This window comes from Hippocampus bargibanti, linkage group LG04 (genome assembly GCF_051943395.1).
Source record: "Hippocampus bargibanti isolate YZ-2025 linkage group LG04, ASM5194339v1, whole genome shotgun sequence".
Classification (NCBI taxonomy): Eukaryota; Metazoa; Chordata; class Actinopteri; order Syngnathiformes; family Syngnathidae; genus Hippocampus; species Hippocampus bargibanti.
This window is the reverse complement of record NC_142737.1, coordinates 31224063-31245780: the sequence shown is the minus strand read 5'-3', so window position 1 is coordinate 31245780 and position 21718 is coordinate 31224063. Positions and strand designations below refer to the sequence as shown.

The 21718-nt window shown below is 46.7% G+C and overlaps 1 protein-coding gene across 8 annotated transcripts in view; it reads left to right on the top strand.

Annotated features, from left to right (window-relative positions):
- The window catches only part of LOC148899690 (aldehyde dehydrogenase, dimeric NADP-preferring-like), a 53518-nt gene that overhangs the window by 5210 nt on the left and 26590 nt on the right, over positions 1-21718 (top strand). For 2 of the 8 annotated variants that reach the window (XM_088995122.1, XM_088995124.1), the window contains exons 2-4: positions 6314-6347; positions 16656-16814; positions 16908-17139. The exons of 1 other annotated variant lie outside the window; for it this stretch is intronic. In XM_088995122.1, coding sequence (XP_088851248.1) covers positions 17096-17139 — 44 coding nt within the window. In that variant the 5' untranslated portion in view covers positions 6314-6347; positions 16656-16814; positions 16908-17095. Of the gene's footprint in view, positions 1-3723; positions 6348-6577; positions 10711-16655; positions 16815-16907; positions 17140-19961; positions 20138-21718 lie in introns of those variants that run through there. 5 more of the 8 variants (XM_088995125.1, XM_088995126.1, XR_016114781.1 and 2 more) reach the window with 4 other exon arrangements.

Sequence of the window (21718 nt, the reverse complement as noted above, 5' to 3'; positions counted from 1 at the left end):
AGGAGATTTTCTGGATAAAAAATTCTTAAGATTTTTTAGGCCTTTTTGTATAAACAAAAGTCCACAGAACTATTACTGTAATATTACACCAAATGCATGTGATTTGTATGCAAACCATAAAACAGCAAAAATGCAAAGATTGTTTCAACAAACGTATTGATGACACAAAACAATACGTATACTGTAATGTAGTGTAAAATCAATGTAGTGCTAATGCAACCTATGATGGCTTAGTCACAGTTTCTTGGTATTAAAAAGCTACACAATGTCAATCACCCAGATACTGCTTTCAAGAATGGCGTTGAATCCAGATAGGAAATCTGGGAAATTATCATAGCTGTCAGCAATATGCAGAACATTTCCACATGTGTACCCCACCGGCCTTCTACTAAACTCTGTCATTTCCAAAAACTCCACAAGAGTGGCGTTGGTTACAGCATCAGATCCAGTACAAAAACGGAGAGACTTCTGAAGCATGAATTCATGCAATTCTCTAAAAAAGTAATGAACCTTTTCAGATGATTTTCCACTCCTTGTTCGCTCACCTCCCACCACCCACCTTGAGGCCCTGATGATGACCTCCATGGCCATTGTGAAGGCCAGGGGTGAAATCGTACCACCTGCCATGATGCCGACTTCTACACGCTGCCATGATGTTGTGAAGTCAGGTGTTGTGAAGCAGAGTTGCAGGTCTTCGAAGTAGGCTTTTACTAAGGCAGTAATGGGTAATGGAACATGGAAGAAGTTGAAGGATTCCCAGAGAAGGTTATGGGGAACTGAGCCAAAGGCATTGGCCAGGTCGAGGAAGATGACATGAAGATCTCTCTTGTCTTTCTTTGTCGCTTGGATTTGGTGCCAGATCATACTAGTGTGCTCCAAGCAACCAGAGAACCCAGGGATGCCAGCCTTCTGTACAGATGTATCGACGTACTTGTTCTTGTCCAGGTAGGTGGAAAGTCTCCGTGCTAAAACATTAAAGAAGATTTTCCCCTCAACGTTGAGAAGGCTAATTGGACGGAATTGACTGATGTCTGCCGCATCCTTCTCCTTGGGAATTCGTACGCCTCCAGCCCTCCTCCATGCCTTTGGTATTATCCCTTTCTGCCACACAATCCTCATGAGTCTCCAAAGATAACGCAGAACATCTGGTGCGTTCTTGTAGAGCTTATATGGAACTCCATTTGGCCCAGAGGCTGATGCTGATCTTGCACGCCGTATTGTATTGTCCACGTCCTTCCATTTTGGAGGGCCAGTCTCAAGGTTGAATTCTGTTGGTTCAATAGGGGGGATGTCATGTGGAATAGCTAGTTTTTCCTGCCTTTTTGTGTCCTGGTGGACCTTTTCCAGATGCTTTTCAAGTTCCTGCTTGAAGGTTTTCAGGATTCCGCTTTTGTCCTTCGCGAAGAAGTCTTTGACAAACTTGAAGGGGTTTTTATAGAACCGTGTTCTTGTGTATTACTCGTTCTTGCGATGTTTTCTCAAGTTTTCTGCCCTTCGACATCAAATGCCAACCGGCATTTGATGTCCCCTTGGAGCAGCATGAGACCTTCTTTCTCTGAATCAGAGGCCTTCTTCCACTGTTTTCGCAGGTCCCTTCTTTCTCTGACCAGTCTGTCTATCTCTTGCTGCCTCCTGGATTTGGTTGGTGGTGGTCTTGAATTGGCGGTTTTCCGGATGTACACTCCAAAGCGCTCCTCCCCGTAGTGACAGATGATGTCACCAATATTTTCCAGCTTTTTCTCTGCTGTTCCCACTTGTTGCTCCAAGATTTTGGTCAGATCGTTATTGACGGTTTCCCACTCTCTTTTCTCGATAGCTTTTGGCCACTTCACACTTGGGAGGTACTTGTGGTTGCGTGGGCTCTTCCACCTTTCGTTCTGTAAGTGCATTACCATCGTCCCTGACAGGGGTGTAGACGCTCTGCCAGCTTTGGTTGTCGTCCCGTCGCTGTGCTTCACTCGACTTATTTGACGTCTGACTTCGTAAGAAATATTGGTCAATGCGAGGCCCTTGTCTCTGCTTTCCCAAGCACTGTCTCTTCCCTTGGAGGATCTTTAACCCGATAGCTGATGTTATGCCCAGCCACAGACGCACACCTTGAGTGAGTATCCTGCTGCCGTTGTCTCATTGTCCATGTTCTTGCTCGTAGTCAGGTTCGTTCCTGGGTCGGTAACCGTGTTGTCAGTCATTGAGCCATCTTGCGCCCCCGCTCTCGCAGGCTCTGGTGGTATCTTTCTCTGTATTCTTTCTGTAGCATTTAGCGGGTGCCTCCAACAAACTGAACCAGCGTTGGTGACTGCCACCATGGTTAGCTAGCCCATGACAGCCCCAGTGGGGTCTATTCCTTCCTGTCAGCTGTCTCTCCAAGCCGTCACACAGACTTTCCTATGTTGTCAGCTGTCCTTTCACAGCAGTCACTGGATAGCATCCAGATACTAAGAATCATGAAACACTGGATGTGATGTTATTTTGTCCATTTGTGTCAATGGATGGTCCTCACATGAGATTAGCCTTGATGTTGAGAGTGGTGTGGGAGCTGTGCCTCAGGGATGAAGGTTGTGAATTTGGGACACATCGTCAGTAGTGTGCCATCGTCAGTAGTGAGAGAGATATAGAGATAGATAGATATAGATAGAGAGAGAGAGAGAGAGAGAGAGAGAGAGAGAGAGAGAGAGAGAGAGAGAGAGAGAGAGAGAGAGAGAGAGAGAGAGAGAGAGAGAGAGAGAAATTTCCCCATTGTGGGACGAATAAAGGTATTCTGATTCTGATTCTGAGATAGATAGAGAGAGAAAGAGAGATAGAGATAGAGAGAGATAGAGGTCGAGAGATAGAGATAGAGATCGAGAGATAGACATAGAGATCGAGAGATCAAGATTGAGATAGCGGTAGAGAGAGGTGAGAGAGAGGTAGAAGTAGAGATAGAGATAGTTGTAGAGAGATAGAGATAGAGAGATAGAGAGGGTAGAGATAGAGAGGGTAGAGGTAGAGATAGAGGTAGAGAGATAGGGAGGTAGAGAGATAGAGAGGTAGCGAGATAGAGAGGTACAGAGATAGAGAGGTAGGTAGAGAGATTAAGAGGTAGTTAGAGAGGTAGGTAGAGAGGTAGGTAGTGAGGTAGGTAGAGATAGAGATAGGCATAGGGATAGAGAGATAGAGATAGAGAGAGAGAGAGAGAGAGAGAGAGAGAGAGAGAGAGAGAGAGAGAGAGAGAGAGATAGAAATAGAGAGAGATAGAGAGAGATAGCGAGATAGCGAGATAGGGAGAGATAGAGAGATAGATAGGGAGAGATAGATAGAGATAGGGAGGGATAGAGAGATAGATAGGGAGAGATAGAGAGAGAGATAGAGAGATAGATAGAGAGAGATAAAGATAGATAGAGATAGATAGAGATAGAGAGAGATAGAGAGAGAGAGCGATCGCGAGATAGAGAGAGAGAGAGCGATAGCGAGATAGAGAGAGAGATAGAGAGAGAGATAGAGATAGAGAGGGATAGAGAGATAGATAGGGAGAGATAGAGAGAGATAGAGAGAGAGATAGAGAGAGAGATAGATAGAGATAGATAGAGATAGAGATAGATAGAGATAGAGAGAGATAGAGATAGAGAGAGATAGAGAGAGAGAGCGATAGCGAGATAGAGAGAGAGACAGAGAGACACAGAGAGAGAGAGAGATAGAGATAGATAGAGAGAGAGATAGAGAGAGAGATAGAGAGAGAGATAGAAGCATGTTAATTAAATAGTTTTGTCCTGTTGATGGACAGTTAACACATAGTTTTTTTATATGTATTTATCCGTATTTTTTTTATATGTTCCGTAACTTGTGCTGACTCTGCCTACCTATCAAATTTTAAAAGTCAATCTGGCCTCGAGCCAAGAATTTTTCCCAGACCTGGTCTAAATAGCCACTTGGTGCGGGTGTCATGTGGATGGTTGTTTGTTTGTATGTGCCCTGTGATTGGCTGAAAACCAATTCAGGGTGTCCCCTGCTTACTTCCCTAAAATTGTTGGGAAAGGCAACATCATACCCCACAACCCGCCTGTGGATAAATAGGTCAGAAAATAGATGGATGGATGGAAAAATAACATTTGACAAAAACAATGATTTCATTTACAAAGAGATAGGAAAACACTGGTAACTGGGTAGGGCATTGCAGGCAAGAGTGTGATGAGATTCCATCATAAATGCCGGCATTGTCTTTGAAAACAAAAAGCTGTTGTGTACAGTAAGTGTTCAGGCCAGTGGAAATATAGGATTTTACATTCTTGTCACTATTAAACTGTATACTGTAGGAAGGAGTGAAATATTTGATCCTATTTATTTATTTATATTTATTTTTATTAGCTTTTGGTGAAAAGAGGTGGAGAAGTGTGTCCAGGTAGGCTGGAACAGCTGGAGAATAAATGTCAGGTGTGATGTGTGACAGAAGGGTTTCAGCTTGGATGAAAGGAAAGGTGTATAACAGTGGTGAGACCAGCCATGATGTTTGGACTGGATACAGTGCCACTGAAGAAAAGACAGGGAGTAGAGCTGGTGGTAGCAGAGATGGAGATGTTGACGTTTTCTTTGGGTTGACCAGGTTGGATAGGATCAGGAATGTGTCTATCAGACGGACAACTCATCTTAGAGGGTTTGGAGAGAAAGTCAGAGAGGCCAGACTGAGATTGTTTGGACATGTCCAGAGGAGAGAGAGAGAGAGACTATATGGGGCAAACGATTCTGAACCTTGAACCTCCAGGCAGGAGACCAAAAGGAAGATCTAAGAGGAGGAGCTGGTGTGAGAGAAGAGGATGCATAAAACTGGGTTAGATGGAGGACACTGATTCACTGTGGCATCCCTGAAGGGAAAAGCCGAAAGGAAAAGATTAGCATGTGGCGAGCCGTGCATGTAGCGAGTTGTGCATGTCTACCCTCGGCCTTCAGTAGTGCTGCGTCTAAATCAATCCACAGCTGCGACCATAAACAGTGTGGTTTGATTAACTACAAGTCTATCAGAGGGTATTGTTAGCCAGGAAATAACCGTCAACCTAAATGATGTCCATCTTTTGTGTCTTGAAAATGGCTTTAACAGTAGCTTTGCAAACAGATCCATTTCTTCTCCTCCCTAAGCCATTGTTGGTTGACAAAACCGCTATTAAATCAACACAACAATATATTCGCTTATGCAGCTTGCTACCGATATAGTGTGCTAGCACTGGCCAGTATGCTCTTGTCACTAGCGGCGAGTGATAAGAGCAGTTTTCGCAAATTATGATTGGCTTGTGACTTGTAAATCATAGTTTGTGATAACTCTGACGTTCCCCAGTGCCTGCAAGCAGGTGTTGGTAAAAAAAACTTTTTGGGTTGCCAACTCAAAATATGATTGGTTAAAGCAACAGTTTGATCGACACATTTGATGTGACTGAGCCCGCAGTACTGATTGTAAAGGCATCCAGGTAGATATCTGACCCTGGTAACAAATGGTGGCTACAATGTGATTAATGCTTAAACACATCTGAAAGCAGCACAACAGGGGAAAAGCAATGAAAGGAAGCTGAAAGACAATTTGGAATTATTTCATAAGAATTCATGGACAAAATATAATTAACATCAGTCAGTGATTCAGACATTTTGAGGGCAGCAGAGAAGGCTTTGCAGGCCTTGACGGCCCACCACTGATGTATATAGTACGATGGAGTAGATGGACTGCAGTAATTCTGTTAAATTGTTGAAGACATTTGACCAGGTCTTTACAACTCCACAAATGAATGACTGCTGATTAATGATTGAAGAATATTGACCTTATTTTGATAAGGGTTGATAAATGATTTGCCTCTGTGTTTCATTCCCACAACAACTGTACAGGGATATTTTTGATTGCAAATGAAAAGCGTACGCCAGAGTGCGTATCATGGGCAGTGTAAACACGTTTGTGTCAGCATTGGTCAGTAGTGAATGTAGGACTGAGTAAATTAGATATATATTTTTTCAGTTTTTCTGTTTTTAAACCTCTACAAAAAACTTTTAAAGTATTGCTGTTGATAATAATTGGTTTAAATTGTGATTATGGCATTCGAAAAAGAAATCTTTGTTCTGTTTACTGGATTTGGAATGTGGACATTTCTCTCAACATGTTGACTCCACCCAGACAGAGTTACATTGGGACACGATTGGTTTGTCCACTGAATAGAGTTCCTTTCACTTGTGACGTATCTCAAGCTGAGGGACGGACCCTGACCAACAAGCCTCAGTGTGTTATTCAACAAAGCTGCTGCCTATTGGACATCGGATCTTCTTTCTGATAAGATCTGTCTCGTGTGTCGTTCTCTTTCCACAGTCCGCAGAAAGACAGATGATCTGACTTCATTCAGGTAAGCTTCACCTGGCTCAAAAAAATGGAATGCTTCATGTTGAGAGGGATGGTGATCGACTGGTTCACACGTCTTTCTCATAGTGTATAGGTTGTTGGATTGAATCAGGCCCCGGCTTTCTTCTGTGTGGAGTTTGCATTTTCTTCCCGTCGCCTGTGTAGGTTGTGTCTGGGCGCTCTCACACGCACACACGCTCTCACACACACACACGCACGCACACACACACACACACACACACACACACACACACACACACACACACACACACACACACACACACACACACACACACACACACACACACACACACACACACACACACACACACACACACACACACACACATATATATTGTCCATTCGCTCTTCATAATTTTCCACAATGCAATGTTTGCGTTGTCTGCTACAAGCCACGTGAATTCTTCTTTCCACGATAATTTTAATCAGAATCAGAATCATCTTTATTGCCAAGGACAGTGATACTTGGGCTTAGGAACTTAATTGGTTCCCAGAAAGTGTGTAAGGCGAAAAGTGTGTATCCTAAAAAATAATTTCCCACAGGAAACCATTAAAATAAGAATAATCCGTTCACGGGTCCCCATAAAACATAATTTTCTACTTTCTAATTTTCTAAGCCCTAAAACTTCACAAAATATACCTTATTGTATGTATAATAAATGTGCTATGGTATTATATTTAAAGAAATATTCTTCTTTTCCTTTCGGCTTTTCCCTTCAGGGGTCGCCACAGCGAATCAATGTCCTCCATCTATCCCGGTTTTGAACATCCTCTTCTCTCACACCAGCTACCTTCATGTCCGCTTTGACCACATCCATAAACCTCCTCTTTGGTCTTCCTCTCGGTCTCCTGCCTGACAGTGCAAGGCTCAGCATCCTTCTCCCGATATAGTCACTCTCTCTCCTCTGGACATGTCCAAACCATCTCAGTCTGCCCTCTCTCACTTTCTCTCCAAAGCCTCTAATATGAGTTGTCCCTCTAATGTACTCATTCCTAATTCTATCCAACCTGGTCACTCCCAAAGAAAACCTCAACATCTTCAGCTCTGCTACCACCAGCTCTGCTTCCTGTCTTTTCGTCAGTGGCACGGTCTCCAGTCCAAATATCATGGCTGGTCTCACCACAGTTTTATACACTTTTCCTTTCATCCTAGAAACCCTTCTATCACACATCACACCTGATATTATTCTCCAGCCGCTTCATTACTCTGGACAGTTGACCCCAAGTACTTAAAATCCTCTGCTTTCTTTATCTGGTCTCCCTGTTGCATCACTCTTGCACTTGGATCCCTCTCATTCATACACATATATTCCGTCTTGCTGCGACTGATCTTCATTCCTCTCTTTTCCAGGGCATAACTCCACATCTCCACCGGTTCCCTGTTCTCGAAACAGATCACAATGTCATCTGCAAACATCATGGTCCAAGGAGATTCTTGTCTAACATTGTCTGTCAACCTGTCCATCACCATAGCAAATAAGAAGGGGCTCAGAGCTGACCCCTGGTGGAGTCCCTCCTCCACCATGAATTCCTCCGTCACATCGACAGCACACCTCACAACTGTCTTACAGTCATGATACATGTCTTGCACCGCTCTGACAAACTTCTGTCACTCCAGACTTCTTCATGCAATACCACAGCTCTTCTCTGGGCACGCTGTCGTACGCTTTCTCCAGATCTACAAAGACACAATGCAATTCCTTCTGACCTTCTCTGTACTTCTCTATCAGCATTCTTAAAGCAAACACTGCATCTGTCGTACTCTTTTTTTGGCATGAAGCCATACTGCTGCTCACAAATGTTCACTTCTGCTCTTAGTCTAGCTTCAACTACTCTTTCCCAGAGTTTCATTGTATGGCTCATCAACTTTATTACGCTGTAATTAGTACAACTCTGCATGTCTCCTTCTGTTCAACATCTAAGATTTTGTTGTAGATCCAGTCAGGAACACCACCGCCACCTCTCCAAGACCCTTCCATAACTCGATCATCAGGCCAGAGTGCCTTTCCCCCCTTCATCCTCTTCAGCGCCCTCCTCACTTCATCCTTGCTAATGTTTGCTATGTCTTGGTCCACAACAGTCATGTCTTCTACTCTTTGTTCCTTCTCATTTTCCTCATTCATCAAATCTTCAAAGTACTCTTTCCATCTTGCCATCACACTCCTGGCACCTGTTATTACATTGCCATCTCTATCCTTAATCACCCGAACCTGCTGCAGGTCCTGACCATCTTTGTCTCTCTGTCTCGCCAGCCTGTAAAGATCAGTCTCGCCTTCCTTGCTGTCCAGCCAAGCATACAAGTCATCATTGGCCTCTTGTTTGACCTTTGCCACCTTTACTTTAACCGTGCGCTGCATCTCCTTATACTGCTGTCTACTCTCGTCCGTCCTCTCACTGTCGCACTTCTTCTTTGCTAACCTCTTTCTCTGTATACACTCCTGCACCTCCCCAAGTGGTTTCCGACCTGTGTCTCTGATTATGTTCGCTGTAGTTTGCCAGTCATCTGGAAAGACCTCTTGCCCACCCGGTGCTTGTCTTACCTCCTTCCTAAATGTCATGCAACACTCTTCCTTTTTCAACTTCCACCATTTTGTCCTCACTTCAGCCTTTGGTTTCTTCATCTTCCTCACTGCCAGCGTCATCCTACACACCACCAACCTATGCTGTCTGGCTACACTCTGACCAACCACTACTTTAAAGAAATAAACTGTACTATATAATAAAGTCGTTTTATATACCTTGGTGATGGTCGTTGATGGTTTGGTGGAATGGAGTGGCCGATTTCATCAGTATTAAACACTTGATGAGGAACGTAACCTTCTTCTTTCACCATCTTGAGGAATGATTTCTTGTAGGTGGTTTATCTGTGAAAATTGTATCTAGTTCCTCATCAATTATGTTCTGTTTAGCTGGGTTGATAGTGTTTAGCATCAAGTGTACAGATGGCTTGTGCGGGTTGTTTGTGGAGGCTGATTGATGGGATATTTTAACCTTGCAGTCACACTCTGCCTTTGAACTATCAAAGTTGAAACTCTCTCACTGTCTGCCTGTCTCTTTAATGTTTAAACCACCCCCCCCCTCACTGCTGCGTTCTTGACCAATCACGTTGCTTTAACCAAAGACTACGGGCGGGGAATAGAGGACAAAAACAGTCGGCTGCCATTTGTTGTTAGAAGAACGGGCTCGTTCACGAACGACACATCACTAATTGAGGCAGCTCCGTATACGAAAAAAGTTCGTATGCCAAGGTAAATTTCGTAGGCCAAGGCAAAACTTTCATAAATGTAAACCGAAAAGTTCGTAAGCAAAGGGGTTCGTAAGGTGTCACTCTATGTAGAATACACAAGGAATTTGTTTCCGGTAGTACACGCTTCGCTAGTATTATCATCAAAAAATTGCACAGAGGCACGAGACAGTTCTATTTGGGTTACTGTGTAAAGATTTAATGGCTTGGGGGAAGTGTCACATCCTAATTGGCGTCAGGTGCGCGCCCCTCCCCTCCCTGCTCTCCGGGCTCACTTACCTGATTCCAATCCCTTTGATTGTGCCTTCTGGCTGTAAAAGTGACCCGTACCCTCTCGGTCCTCACCGGTGTAATCTTTCATTCGCTACCCTGTCACCTAGCAGTACGCATGTTGGTCCGCTCGTCTGTTTGGTTGCATTACCTTCCGTGAGTAGTCGCGAGCTCTCCCTACCGCACCCCTCACGCTACGCAGGCAAACCCGGGCGCTGTGCTCAATTCCTGATGCAGGGCTCGTTGGTTTTTTGGGCAACAACCCTCCACCTTCGTTCGCGATGAGGCTAAGGTAGCTTTCAATACCAGCCTGCTCACGGGCAGGGCCAAGTCGTGGGTGTTGGCCGTCCGGGAGTCCCAGCCCGAACTACCTTTTCCTACCTGGACTTTGTGGCCGACCTTCGCCAAGTGTTCCACCACCCGGTCACAGAGTGCGAGGCTGAGGGACTCCTTCATGACTGCGTACAAGGAACGCGTTCGGCAGCTGAGTATTCCGCATCCTGGCTGCCCAGAGTGGCTACAACGATCGGGCGCTGAGAGGAGTGTTTCGTCGCAGACGAGTTGAGCACCCGTGACGCGGGCACAACCCTCAGCGAGATGATCGATGTAATCATCTGCCTGGGCCATCACATCCGGAAGAGGCAGCGGGAGCAAGGCAACCAGCGGGCCAGCGAACCCGTAAGCAAGCAGCGGACGACCACACCCGGCGGCAACGAGCAGGCGCGACACCAGGAGGGGTCCCCAGAGCCAATGCAGATGTGGAGCGGGAGCGATCATGCTAACCCCAGGGGTCGTCGCACTCAAGGGCCCCCGCCAAAGACCTCCAGCACCTGTAAGTCCCCGTCTAAACGGCGACCGCGGCGGCCGTCGGAGGCGTCGAAGACGGCGCCCGTCACGCGGTTGGAGTTGGACGACGAATTAATTAGCCCGTCCAACTCCCAAGCTATACGGGCGTTAGTGGATTTGGGGGCGGTCGAAGGCTTTATCGACCCCCAACTGGCAGTGACATTGGGTTGCGACATCGAGGAAATTAAAATCCCCAAGGAGATTCTCAACCTTCACTGCCGACTTTTAGCCAGGGTCACACGAATCACGGCACCACTCAAACTCCGGCTGTCGGGCAACCATGTCGAACACCGCCGGTTTTTGCTCATGCCCTCCCACAACGTGCCACTCGTGCTGGGCCTCCCCTGGGTCAGCACCCATGACCCTTCCATATTATGGGAGGGCCTCACCATACAGGGTTTGAGCCCCTACTGCTACGCTAACTGTCTGCGGTCGGCTACGGCAGGACGAGACCCCTCCCCTGGCGGCTCGCCCCAAAGAGATCTGTCTTGAGGGCGTGCCGCGTTGTTATCACGATCTGCGGAAGGCATTCAGCAAAGACAACGCACAATCCCTGCCACCCCACCGACCGTATGACTGCACCATAGAACTGCAGCCAGGGGCTCCACGACCGGACACCCGATTTTACCACATTTCAGACCCGGAACAAGAAGCGGGGTTCTTCTTTATTGAAAAGAAAGATAAATCCCTGCGTCCGTGTGTTGATTACCGGGGTCTGAACGACATCACCATCCGCAACAAATACCCTCTCCCCCTCATGGATTCGGCCTTCGCGCCCCTCCAATCGGCCACCATCTGGTTCGCATCAGAGAGGGGGACCAGTGGAAGACAGCATTCAAAATGCCCCAAGGGCGTTTTGAATCTGATGATGCCGTTCGGACTCACCAACGCTCTCGCCGCATTTCAAAGCCTCATCAATGAGGTGCTTGTCAATGATGTGATTTGTCTTTGTGTATTTGGACAACATCCTGATCTTCTCTAAATCCGCAGAAGAACACCGGCAGCATGTCCGACGGGTCCTGGCGCGGCTCCTGCAAAGTCGGCACTACGTGAAGACAGAGAAGTGCGAGTTCCACGTCCGCTCTCTGTCTTTTCTGGGGTTCGTCGTGGAGCAGGGGCAACTTCGGGCCGATCCCGCCAAGACCAAAGCGGTGATAGAGTGGCCAACCACCAAGATGCGCAAACAACTCCAGCGATTTTTGGGGTTTGCCAACTTCTACCGCCGCTTCATCCGCGGTTATAGTCAGAAGGCACTTCCCCTAACCAATCTCACTTCCACCAAGGTTCCCATTAGGTGGACACCCGACGCGGAGGGGGCGTTTAACCACCTCCGACGCGCCTTCACTAACCCTCCTGTCTTACGCCACCCTGACCTGGACCACGCGTTCGCGGTAGAGGTCGACGCATCGGAGTCTGGGGTGGGGGCAGTATTATCCCAACGCTCCCCGGCCAGCTCCACCCATGGGCCTTCTTCTCCTGCCGCCTCAGCTCTGCGGAAGCCAACTATGATGTGGGGAACCGGGAACTGCTGGCGGTCATCCTGGCGTTGCAGGAGTGGAGACACTGGCTCGAAGGGGCCAAACACCCCTCCACCGTCTCACCGATCATAAGAACCTGGCCGTCATTCAGTCCGCCAAGAGACTTAATTCGCGGGAGGCCCAGTGGGCACTGTTCTGACCCGCTTCAACTTCACTCTCACCTACTGCCCAGGTTCGCAGAACACCAAGCCGGACATGAGCCGGCAGAGAAGGAGGAGGTCATCGCCAACATCCTGCCGGCGCAACACATCCAGGGCGCCCTGAGGTGGGAGGTGGAGAAGAAGGTTCAGAAGGCCCAGGGGGGTAACCCTATTCCCAAGGGTTTCCCGGTGGATCGCCTATCATCCCCCCCGCACTACGCGCTGAGGTGCTGCACTGGGGACACGCCTCCAGGGTTGCTTGTCACCCTGGCGTCAATAGGACGATCCACCTCATCGCCCAGCAGTTCTCGTGGCCGGACTACAGGAAGGATGTCGCGGACTACGTGAAGGGATCCTATAAACCCCGGCGGGACTTCTCCAGCCACTACCAGTCCTCTCCCGACCCTGGTCCTATATCTCCCTGGACTTTGTCACGGGCCTCCCCCCTTCCCGTGGCAAGACGGTCGTCCTCACTGCGGCTCTACGGTGCGTGTGCCTCCATCGGCCTGCGTCGTGGGCCCTCCACTTGCCATGGGTGGAATACGTGCACAACACCCTGGTCTCCTCAGCCACAGGTCGGTCCCCGTTCATGTCCGCCTGTGGTTATCAGCCACCACTGTTCCCCACTCAGGAGGGCCAGGTGGAGGTCCCATCTATCCAACACCACCTCAGACGGGCCCATCGAGTGTGGAAGGAGACCAGAGCCGCCCTGTCACGCACAGCGTCACGGAACCAACACATCGTGTATCGTCGTCGCCACCAGGCACCAGTTTACCAGGTCGGGCGGGCAGGATGTGTGGCTGTCCATGAGGGATCTCCGGTTGACCGGGACATCGGCCAAACTGGGCCCACGGTTCGCAGGTCCCTTCCCCATCGAGGCCGTCCTCAGCCCGGTCTCGGTTAGGCTCCGGCTGCCCCCACGATGAAGATCCACCCGGTCTTCCACGTATCCCTCCTCAAGCCAGTGGAAACCAGCCCCCTAGCTGTGGCACCCGCCCCCCCACCCCCTCCCCAGATGGTGGACGGCGACCCAGTCTCCACGGTGCGGGAGATACTGGACTCACGGCGCATGGGAAGGGGATTGAAATACCTGGTCGACTGGGAGGGCTACGGACCAGAAGAACGTCAGTGGGTTGCCCGCTCCTGGATCCTCGACCCATCACTCACCCGAGCGTTCCACTCAGCTCACACCTCCAAACCGGGTGGGCCGCCAGGGGGCGTCCGTTGAGGGGGGGCCACTGTCACATCTTAATTGGCGTCAGGTGCGCGCCCCTCCCCTCTCTGCTCTCCGGGCTCCCTTTGATTGTGCCTTGTGGCTCTAAAAGCCACCCGTTCCCGCTTGGTCCTCGCCAGTGTATTCTTTCATTCGCTACCCTGTCACCCAGCAGTACGCAGGTTGGCCCCGCTCGTCTGTTCGGTTGCCTTACCTTCTGTTTTTGCCCCGCGTGTTTCAGTAAACCTTTATTGAACTATACTGTCTCCATCGTGTCCGGATCCAAACTCTTCTTTTGTTCGTCCGGCGAGTTCATTCACCACTCCTCGAGCGGTCGTGACAGGAAGAAGCTGTTTAAATGTCTGCTTTATTTCGTGCGCATGGGTCGGTAGCGCCTGCCTGAGGGGAGTAGCTGGAAAAGGTGGTGCGCAGGTTGCGGAGGGTTCAGTAGAATTTTCCGTGTCCTTGTTTGAATTCTTGCAGTTTGCAAGTCTTCGAGAGTGGGTAGGGCGGTGCCAATTATTTTTTCCGCCGTCCTGAAGTCGGATTTTGTCCATTTTTGTTGCGGCCCCGAACCAAACGATGATGGAAGAGCACAGGATGGCTTCAATGACAGCCGTGTAGAAATGTTGTAGCACCTCCTGTGGCAGGCCATGCTTCTTTAGCACAGTCCTCTGTTGGGCCTTTCTCAGGATAGAGTTGGTGTTGACCTCCCACTTCATGTCCTGGGAGATTGTAATTCCCAGGAACTTGAAGGTCTCAACAGTTGACACGAGGCAGTTGGATAATGTGAGGGGCAGCTGTGCTGATGGATGTTTCCTGAAGTCCATGTTCATCTCTACTGTCTTGAGCGTGTTCAGCTCTAGGTTGTGACGGCTGTACCAGAGCTCCAGCTGCTCCACTTGTTGTCACTAACCAGACTCGTCGCCGTGCATTCAATTTCTAAGAACCTTTGAAAACTCTCAAGTACACTTTACAGTCACGGGATTATGTATGTTTACGTTTTGTAGCGTCATAAATTTTGTGAGCTTCTTTGCCTCTACTTTGCACGACCTTATAACGAAGAAAGACTGAAGCAAGAAGCAGGCTTCTAATTGGCTGCCGTGCCAAATATACAAATTGCTAAACAAACCAAAATTCAGAAATTTCCAAACCGAATAAAGATTTCTAAATCGGAATAATTTATTCTGATTTTGAAATCTTCATTCAAACTTTTGCTTTATTAAATCAAGCAAACATTTGATTTGATAAAAAAAAATCTTACGTTTTTTTGTTTTTGTTTTTTTTTCCTTGAAGAAGTTGTCGGCCGTCTGGGCGGAGACGGGAGACGTTTTGTAAATTGTACGCCCAACGGAAAAGAGGCACGCCCCGTACTATCTCTCTCTCTCTCTCTCTCTCTCTCTCTCTCTCTCTCTCTCTCTCTCTCTCTCTCTCTCTCTCTATATATATATATATATATATATATATATATATATATATATATATATATATATATATATATATATATATATATATATATATATACAGTAAAGTCTCGTTATATCGATATTCAAGGGAGTCCGAAAAATATCGATATAACCGGGACTATCGATATATCCGACCCTGTTTGCATGTAATTTTCTCCGTGCGTGCATAGAAATAGTATCGAAATAACCGGGACTATCGATATATCCGATATCGATATAACGAGACTTTACTGTATATATATATATATATATATATATATATATAGTCAATCCATGGTGAGGCCCAGCTGGCTGGTACCTCACCGCTCGTCTCTCCTTAGTATTTGAACGGTAAAGGTGAAAATTCAGCGATTTTGAAAAAAAATCAAAACATGGTGAAGTTAAATGGAAAAGAACTTTAAAGTACAAATCACGAAATAAATATAACTTTTTTTCACTTGATATTTCCATGATGACAGGTGAGGCACGCCCTAACCTGCCTCCTCTGACTGCACGTAACTGATATATATCCTTAGAAGAAGTGTCTTATCTAAGAAGACATCGGGACTTTTGGAACTATGAGTCCATTTTTTTGTCTTATCGGACAAAAACTCTTTGAGCTATAATTATAAATCTGAACCTCTTAACATTGACACTCATACAATCCTCTCACTGTTGTTTCACACACAAATGCACATTTTCATTCAGTTTTTGCCCCAAATGAGATAACAAAATTATTGGTCCCGATCGCATCCCAAAATATTGGAATGCTAACTTCAGGGGTATTTGATTCTTTTTGTCAAAACACTATCCCATCAAACAACAGCAACAAGAAAAAAAAACTTTACAATTGCGCCTTCAAACTCACTCTAGCTATCGAGCGTCGAGCGTCACACGTGAGATGGCAGCGGGGCAGTCATAGTCAAAATGGCATCTGGCTCTAGCAGCCACATTCAATATGGCGCAGCCCATGCACATTTTTTTCCTATTATTCTCAACACACTATGTATCAATCACAGCACATACCATGACAACCGATTATTCCTTTCCAAGACTCCGGCGATGTAATAGTTGTATATCTTCGTCACACTCTGAATGCCTGGGTCTTCGTGTGGCTCATAGGTTTTGCGGTCTGTGTTCTCCCTATTCCTTTCCAAGACTCCGGCGAATTTGGCCGAAATTTAACCCACATACCACAACAAATATGGTTTGCCATGTCGAATTCCCTCAGATTCATTGCCCCCTTCTTTTCTTTCCGTTTTTATCATTATTTTTCCATTTTTCATTTTTTTTTACTGTTTTGGTAATATTATATCTGCCGCCATCAAACAACACCAGCCACTTTTCGGATTGATGCAACACAGCTCACTTGTGTTCCACCCCCGCTTGTACATTTCAAGCATAACGGATGTTGCACGATGATTTAACTCTCAAAACTATTAACTGGACAACACAACTCCTGAACACACCTTTGTTTTTGTCCGACATAAACATGCGTAGCGGGCTGATTGAACACTAGAAATTGTCCCTAAATCCTCCTCCTGAGATTACCATGCCCATAGTATAATCTATTTCTTTTTTCCATCCTAACTGAGGCGATGGAAATGCAGGTTATTCAGCGTACCCGGGAGGCTTTTGGGAGTGGAAGAACACGTCCTCTTGAGTTCAGGCTCCACCAGCTTCAGGCCTTGCAGAGGATGATGAGTGAAAGGGAGGTTGAAATCATCACAGCTCTAAAACAGGATATCAACAGAGTGAGTGAAAATACATGACCAACTGTCTATATCTACACCCATATTTTTTTTTCTGGTGCTGTACTTTTATGTATTGTGTTGTATGTTCTACAGAGCCAATATGACACATCGCTTTTGGAATTGATTGGAATAAATAATGAGATTAATCTAGCTCTGGGAAAACTACGAGAGTGGGCAGCCCCTCGGTTGGTGGAGAAGAATCTGTTGACCATGTCAGACGAGGCTTACATCCAACCAGAACCTCTGGGAGTGGTGCTGATCATTGGGGCCTGGAATTACCCATGGGCTGTAACGTTGGTACCCCTTGTAGGAGCTATCGCTGCAGGTAAGGACAGATCATTCACCCGCAACATCCTTGACACCTTGGATTTAGAGCTGTCGCTGTCCCTTTTATGATTCTAATTATCAGTCAAAGTTAGTTTTGCGTACAATTCATTGATGACACTGGCAAAGAATGGCAATCGGAGCAGAAGCATTTTAAGATGGTACGCCTGAGCTACAATAGTTAGACACAAAGGTGTGTCTCATGAGCCCGCACCTGGTGTCCCATAAAAGTAGGCAATGATTACCTTTTAACAAACTCCAAATCTTGTGTCCACTTAATTGTTTTTTTCACCCTCAGGCCCGTTATGGCCATTGCTTCTCATGCGTGTGTATATGTGGCCGTACGCGAAACGTGTCGATCGCGGTAGGATGGGTGGGTTAAAGTCGATCTTCGGTCCAAAAGGTTTGGGCACCCCTGTGATAGATGATGGATGGATGGGTGGATGGATGGATTAATTTTTTTTTCACACAGTGATCCCTCACTATTTCTCACTAAAATTCAGCAGTTGAATGTTGCAGTGGCGATCCATATGTAACTTCCTGTGTTAAGTTTGCATGTTCTTCCCTGTACCTGCTTGGCTTTTGTCCAGGGACTCTGTTTTCCTACTGCTTTACAACAAACATGCATGACATCTTAAACGCAACACTCTAATTGTCCAGAGGAGTGATTGTGAACCCGAGCGGTTCTTGTGTTCTTGGTTGTGTGCCCTGGAATTGGCTGGAAAGTGATTTCGGGTTTCCATTGCCTACTGTCCGAAGACAGCTGGGATAGGCTTCAAAACGCCCAGCATGACTTGTGAAGATAAGCAGATTGCAAAATGGCTGGATGGATAATGAATCAGGATGCTTAAAGCAAGAATGTGATTCATGAGTTGACTTCTGCTCAAATGATAACAATTACTTCAAAACAAAACCTGCTTACTTATGTTAAGTAGGAGAGGTGACTTTTTTCCACTACAGTTGATCACACCTTTGCACTATAAGGTGGATGTTCTCACCGGTCGACCACTGTACTGCCCTCTAATTAACGTACCATGCATAAGTGGAACATATAGGGAAGTTGAAGAATACAAGAGAATACCCTCACAAACATGGGGGCAACACAACACGTCTACATAGAGAGGCATGAGCTAAGAGCACAAGTAGTGCCTCATGGTGTTTTTTAGGTACTTTTTTTTCAGTTTTCAATAAATTACAGATTGAAGAATCCCAAACTAACTCCATGCATCTATCCATTTTCAGCTTCATAATAATAATAATAATAATAATAATAATAATAATAATAATAATAATAATAATAATAATAAGGAGATTTTGCCTCAAGTGGAGGAGTTTAAGTATCTGGGTGTCTTGTTCACGAGTGAGGGTGAAAGGGATCGAGAGGTCGACAGGCGGATCGGTGCGGCGTCTGCCGTGATGCGGACTTTGTACCGATCTGTCGTGGTGAAGAAGGAGCTGAGCCAAAAAGCAAAGCTCTCAATCTACCGGTCGATCTACGTCCCAACCCTCATCTATGGTCACGAGCTATGGGTTGTGTCCGAAAGAACGAGATCCCGGATGCAAGCGGCCGAAATGAGCTTTCTCCGTCGGGTGTCCGGGCTCTCCCTTAGAGATAAGGTGAGAAGCTCGGTCATCCGGGAGGGGCTCAAAGTCGAGCCGCTTCTCCTCCACATCGAGAGGAGTCAGATGAGGTGGCTCGGGCATATGATTAGGATGCCCCCGGGACGTCTCCCTCGTGAGGTGTTCCGGGCATGCCCCACTGACAGGAGATCCCGGGGACGACCCAGAACACGCTGGAGAGACTATGTCTCCCAGCTGGCATGGGAATGCCTCGGGATCCGCCAGGACGAGCTGGAAGAAGTGGCTGGGGAGAGGGAAGTCTGGGCTTCCCTACTGAAGCTGTTGCCCCCGCGACCCGACCCCGGATAAGCGGCAGAAGATGGATGGATGGAATAATAATAATAATAATACATTTTTACTTCAAGCGCCTTTCAAAGCTCTCAAGGACACTTTACAGTCACAGACAAGCATCGATACAATAATAAATAAAATACAATTGTTAATTGAATACAATAAATAAAATACAATTATAAATAGAAAAAGGAGATAGAGATACGCAGAAAAAGCATTTTTAAATAGGTGGGTTTTAAGATGGGATTTGAGGTGGGAAGAGAATTGATGTAACGAATGTTGGGAGGAAGTGAGTTCCAGAGTTTGGGGGCAGAGGAGCTGAAAGCTCTGTCCCCCATCGTGCTGACACGGGGGGGGGGGGGGGGCACACAGAGGTGGAGGGATGAAGAGGATCGGGAACGAGAAGAAATAGAAATTTATCATCACAAGCGTCACTCACAGGGGGTTGTGAACCTCCCAGCCCTCTTTGGGCAATCGGCGGGGGACACCCTGAACCAGTCATTCGCAGAGCACACATAAACGAACATCCATTCGTGCTCACACTCACAACTAGGGACAATTTGAAGTGTTCAATCAGCGTGCTATGCAAGTTTTTGGAATGTAGGAGGAAATTCAAATAATCAGGATCGTTCTCGTTCTGATTCTGCCATGAGAGCTGGAAAACAAGCAGGACAGTAACCCTCCAGCTCAGATTTGGACAGGGCTGGGGTCTAAACTCAGTTTCGTGAAAAGTGCATTTGTACTTGATTGCTCTCTAACCAGCACACTAAAACAGAGCTGTCGTGAAGCTGAGCAAATACATTTAGGTCTGTTTATCTTTCCTAACTATAAAATCACATATTACCAATTATCTGTTCTGTATTCCCTTTCAATATCAAGCTATAGATCAGCTTCTATGTCAACGCCTTGCAGGTAATGGAGCTGTGGTGAAACCCTCAGAGATTAGTGGCTGCTCATCGTTTCTCCTCGCAACACTGCTGCCTCTCTACCTGGATAAGGTCTTATATCCACCTTCGATTGTTCTTTTAGACGTGAATGCACATGCAAGTGACGGAAAATGAATGACTCCCAAAATAAATACAGTGCAGGTAAAAATAATGGTAAAATGTTGGATTTATCTGTACCTTTGTAGACACCTTATAAAATATAAATACCAGAAACAAAAATAAAGAAACAATAAAAGAAATGCAAAAGATAAATAGGCGGAATCTGATGTCATCACATGGCGCAATCATGTGTGGCAGCCTCGATTATGCGCTCCCAAGTATTATCCCTGTTTTTGACATTTTTGCCTGTGCGACTTACTTACACGTGGGAAGAGTTGATTAGAATTGTTGTTTTACGCTCTGACTTTTTTCATCAGCACTTGAAAACCCACAACGTATTTTGGGGATAATCACGAGCGGAGCGGCTGCTCTATACTGTCACGTCCGCTCGAGGAGTGGTGACAGGACTCGAGGGACGAAGGGAGGTAGTAAAGGTCGGATTCAAAATACACGGTGGAGACAGTGATTGAAAAAGAGTCTTTACTGAGACACATGTGGCAATAACAGAAAATCAGGCAAGGAGCAACGAAAAAAACAGACCTGAGTGCGACTGGGTGAAAGGGGCCTTCCTGGAATACATCGGCACTAACCGAACGGTAAGGGTGGCTTTTATAGCCAGAAGGCACAATTAAAGAAATGGGGAACAGGTGAGTGAGTCCGGAGAGCAGGGAGGGGCGGGGCCTGCTCCAGGAGCAGAGGAGGAAGAGACAGGAGGGGAAGGGCACGCTCCTGGTGTCGACGAGGATGTGACATATACAGAGCAGAGAAACGCCGTCCGAGGAGGTAGCAGCGACCAGGCGAGTTAGTCAAGCTACGTCAGTGCATTTTGAACTCTGCTCCAATCGATCCATCTTGCACTTATAAATTCCCTGCCAAACAACATAGATTAACTTCTTCTCCTCTCAAAGACCAATAAAACATTTGCACGTTCTTCTGCGCTCTGCTTCCCTGAAACCTGGCTCAGTGACTGCCACCGGATTTCAAGCCACATCAACCTAGCTTCCACCTACTCTGAGCCAATCACGACAAGGAGCAATTAAAATGTGTTGTAGTCTGCTTCTACAAGTACAGTATATCAAAGAATGGTGCACTGATATCACGTTGCTTCAGGCACCCTGCAGCCCATACTTGAAGTCTCTGTCTCTAAAGTGCAAGCCATTCCACTCACCACTTGTTTTTACCTCCTTTGTTATTGTCAGTGTGTTTTTACCTCCTTTGTTATTGTCAGTGTGTAAATTGTTAATGCTAGCACAGCGATACAAACGCCTGTTAAACAAGTAAACAAACTCGAGCTAAAATATTCAGTCACCATGTATGATTCATGCAGCCATTATCCGTATCCCTTAATCCCCACTAGGGTCGTGGGGGCAGGGCTGCTGGAGCCTATCAAGGCCGTCCTCGGGCACTAGGCGTGGGACACCCCAAATTTGTTGCCAGCCAATCACAGGGCACACAGGGACAAAGAACCATCCACTCTCATTGGGGCAATTTCTAGAGTGTTCACTCAGACTGCCATGCATGTTTTTGGAATGTAGGAGGAAACCAGAAGACCCAGAGAAAACCCACACAGGCCCAGGGAGAAAATGCAAATTCCACTCACGGAGCAGGATTTAAACTCACAAC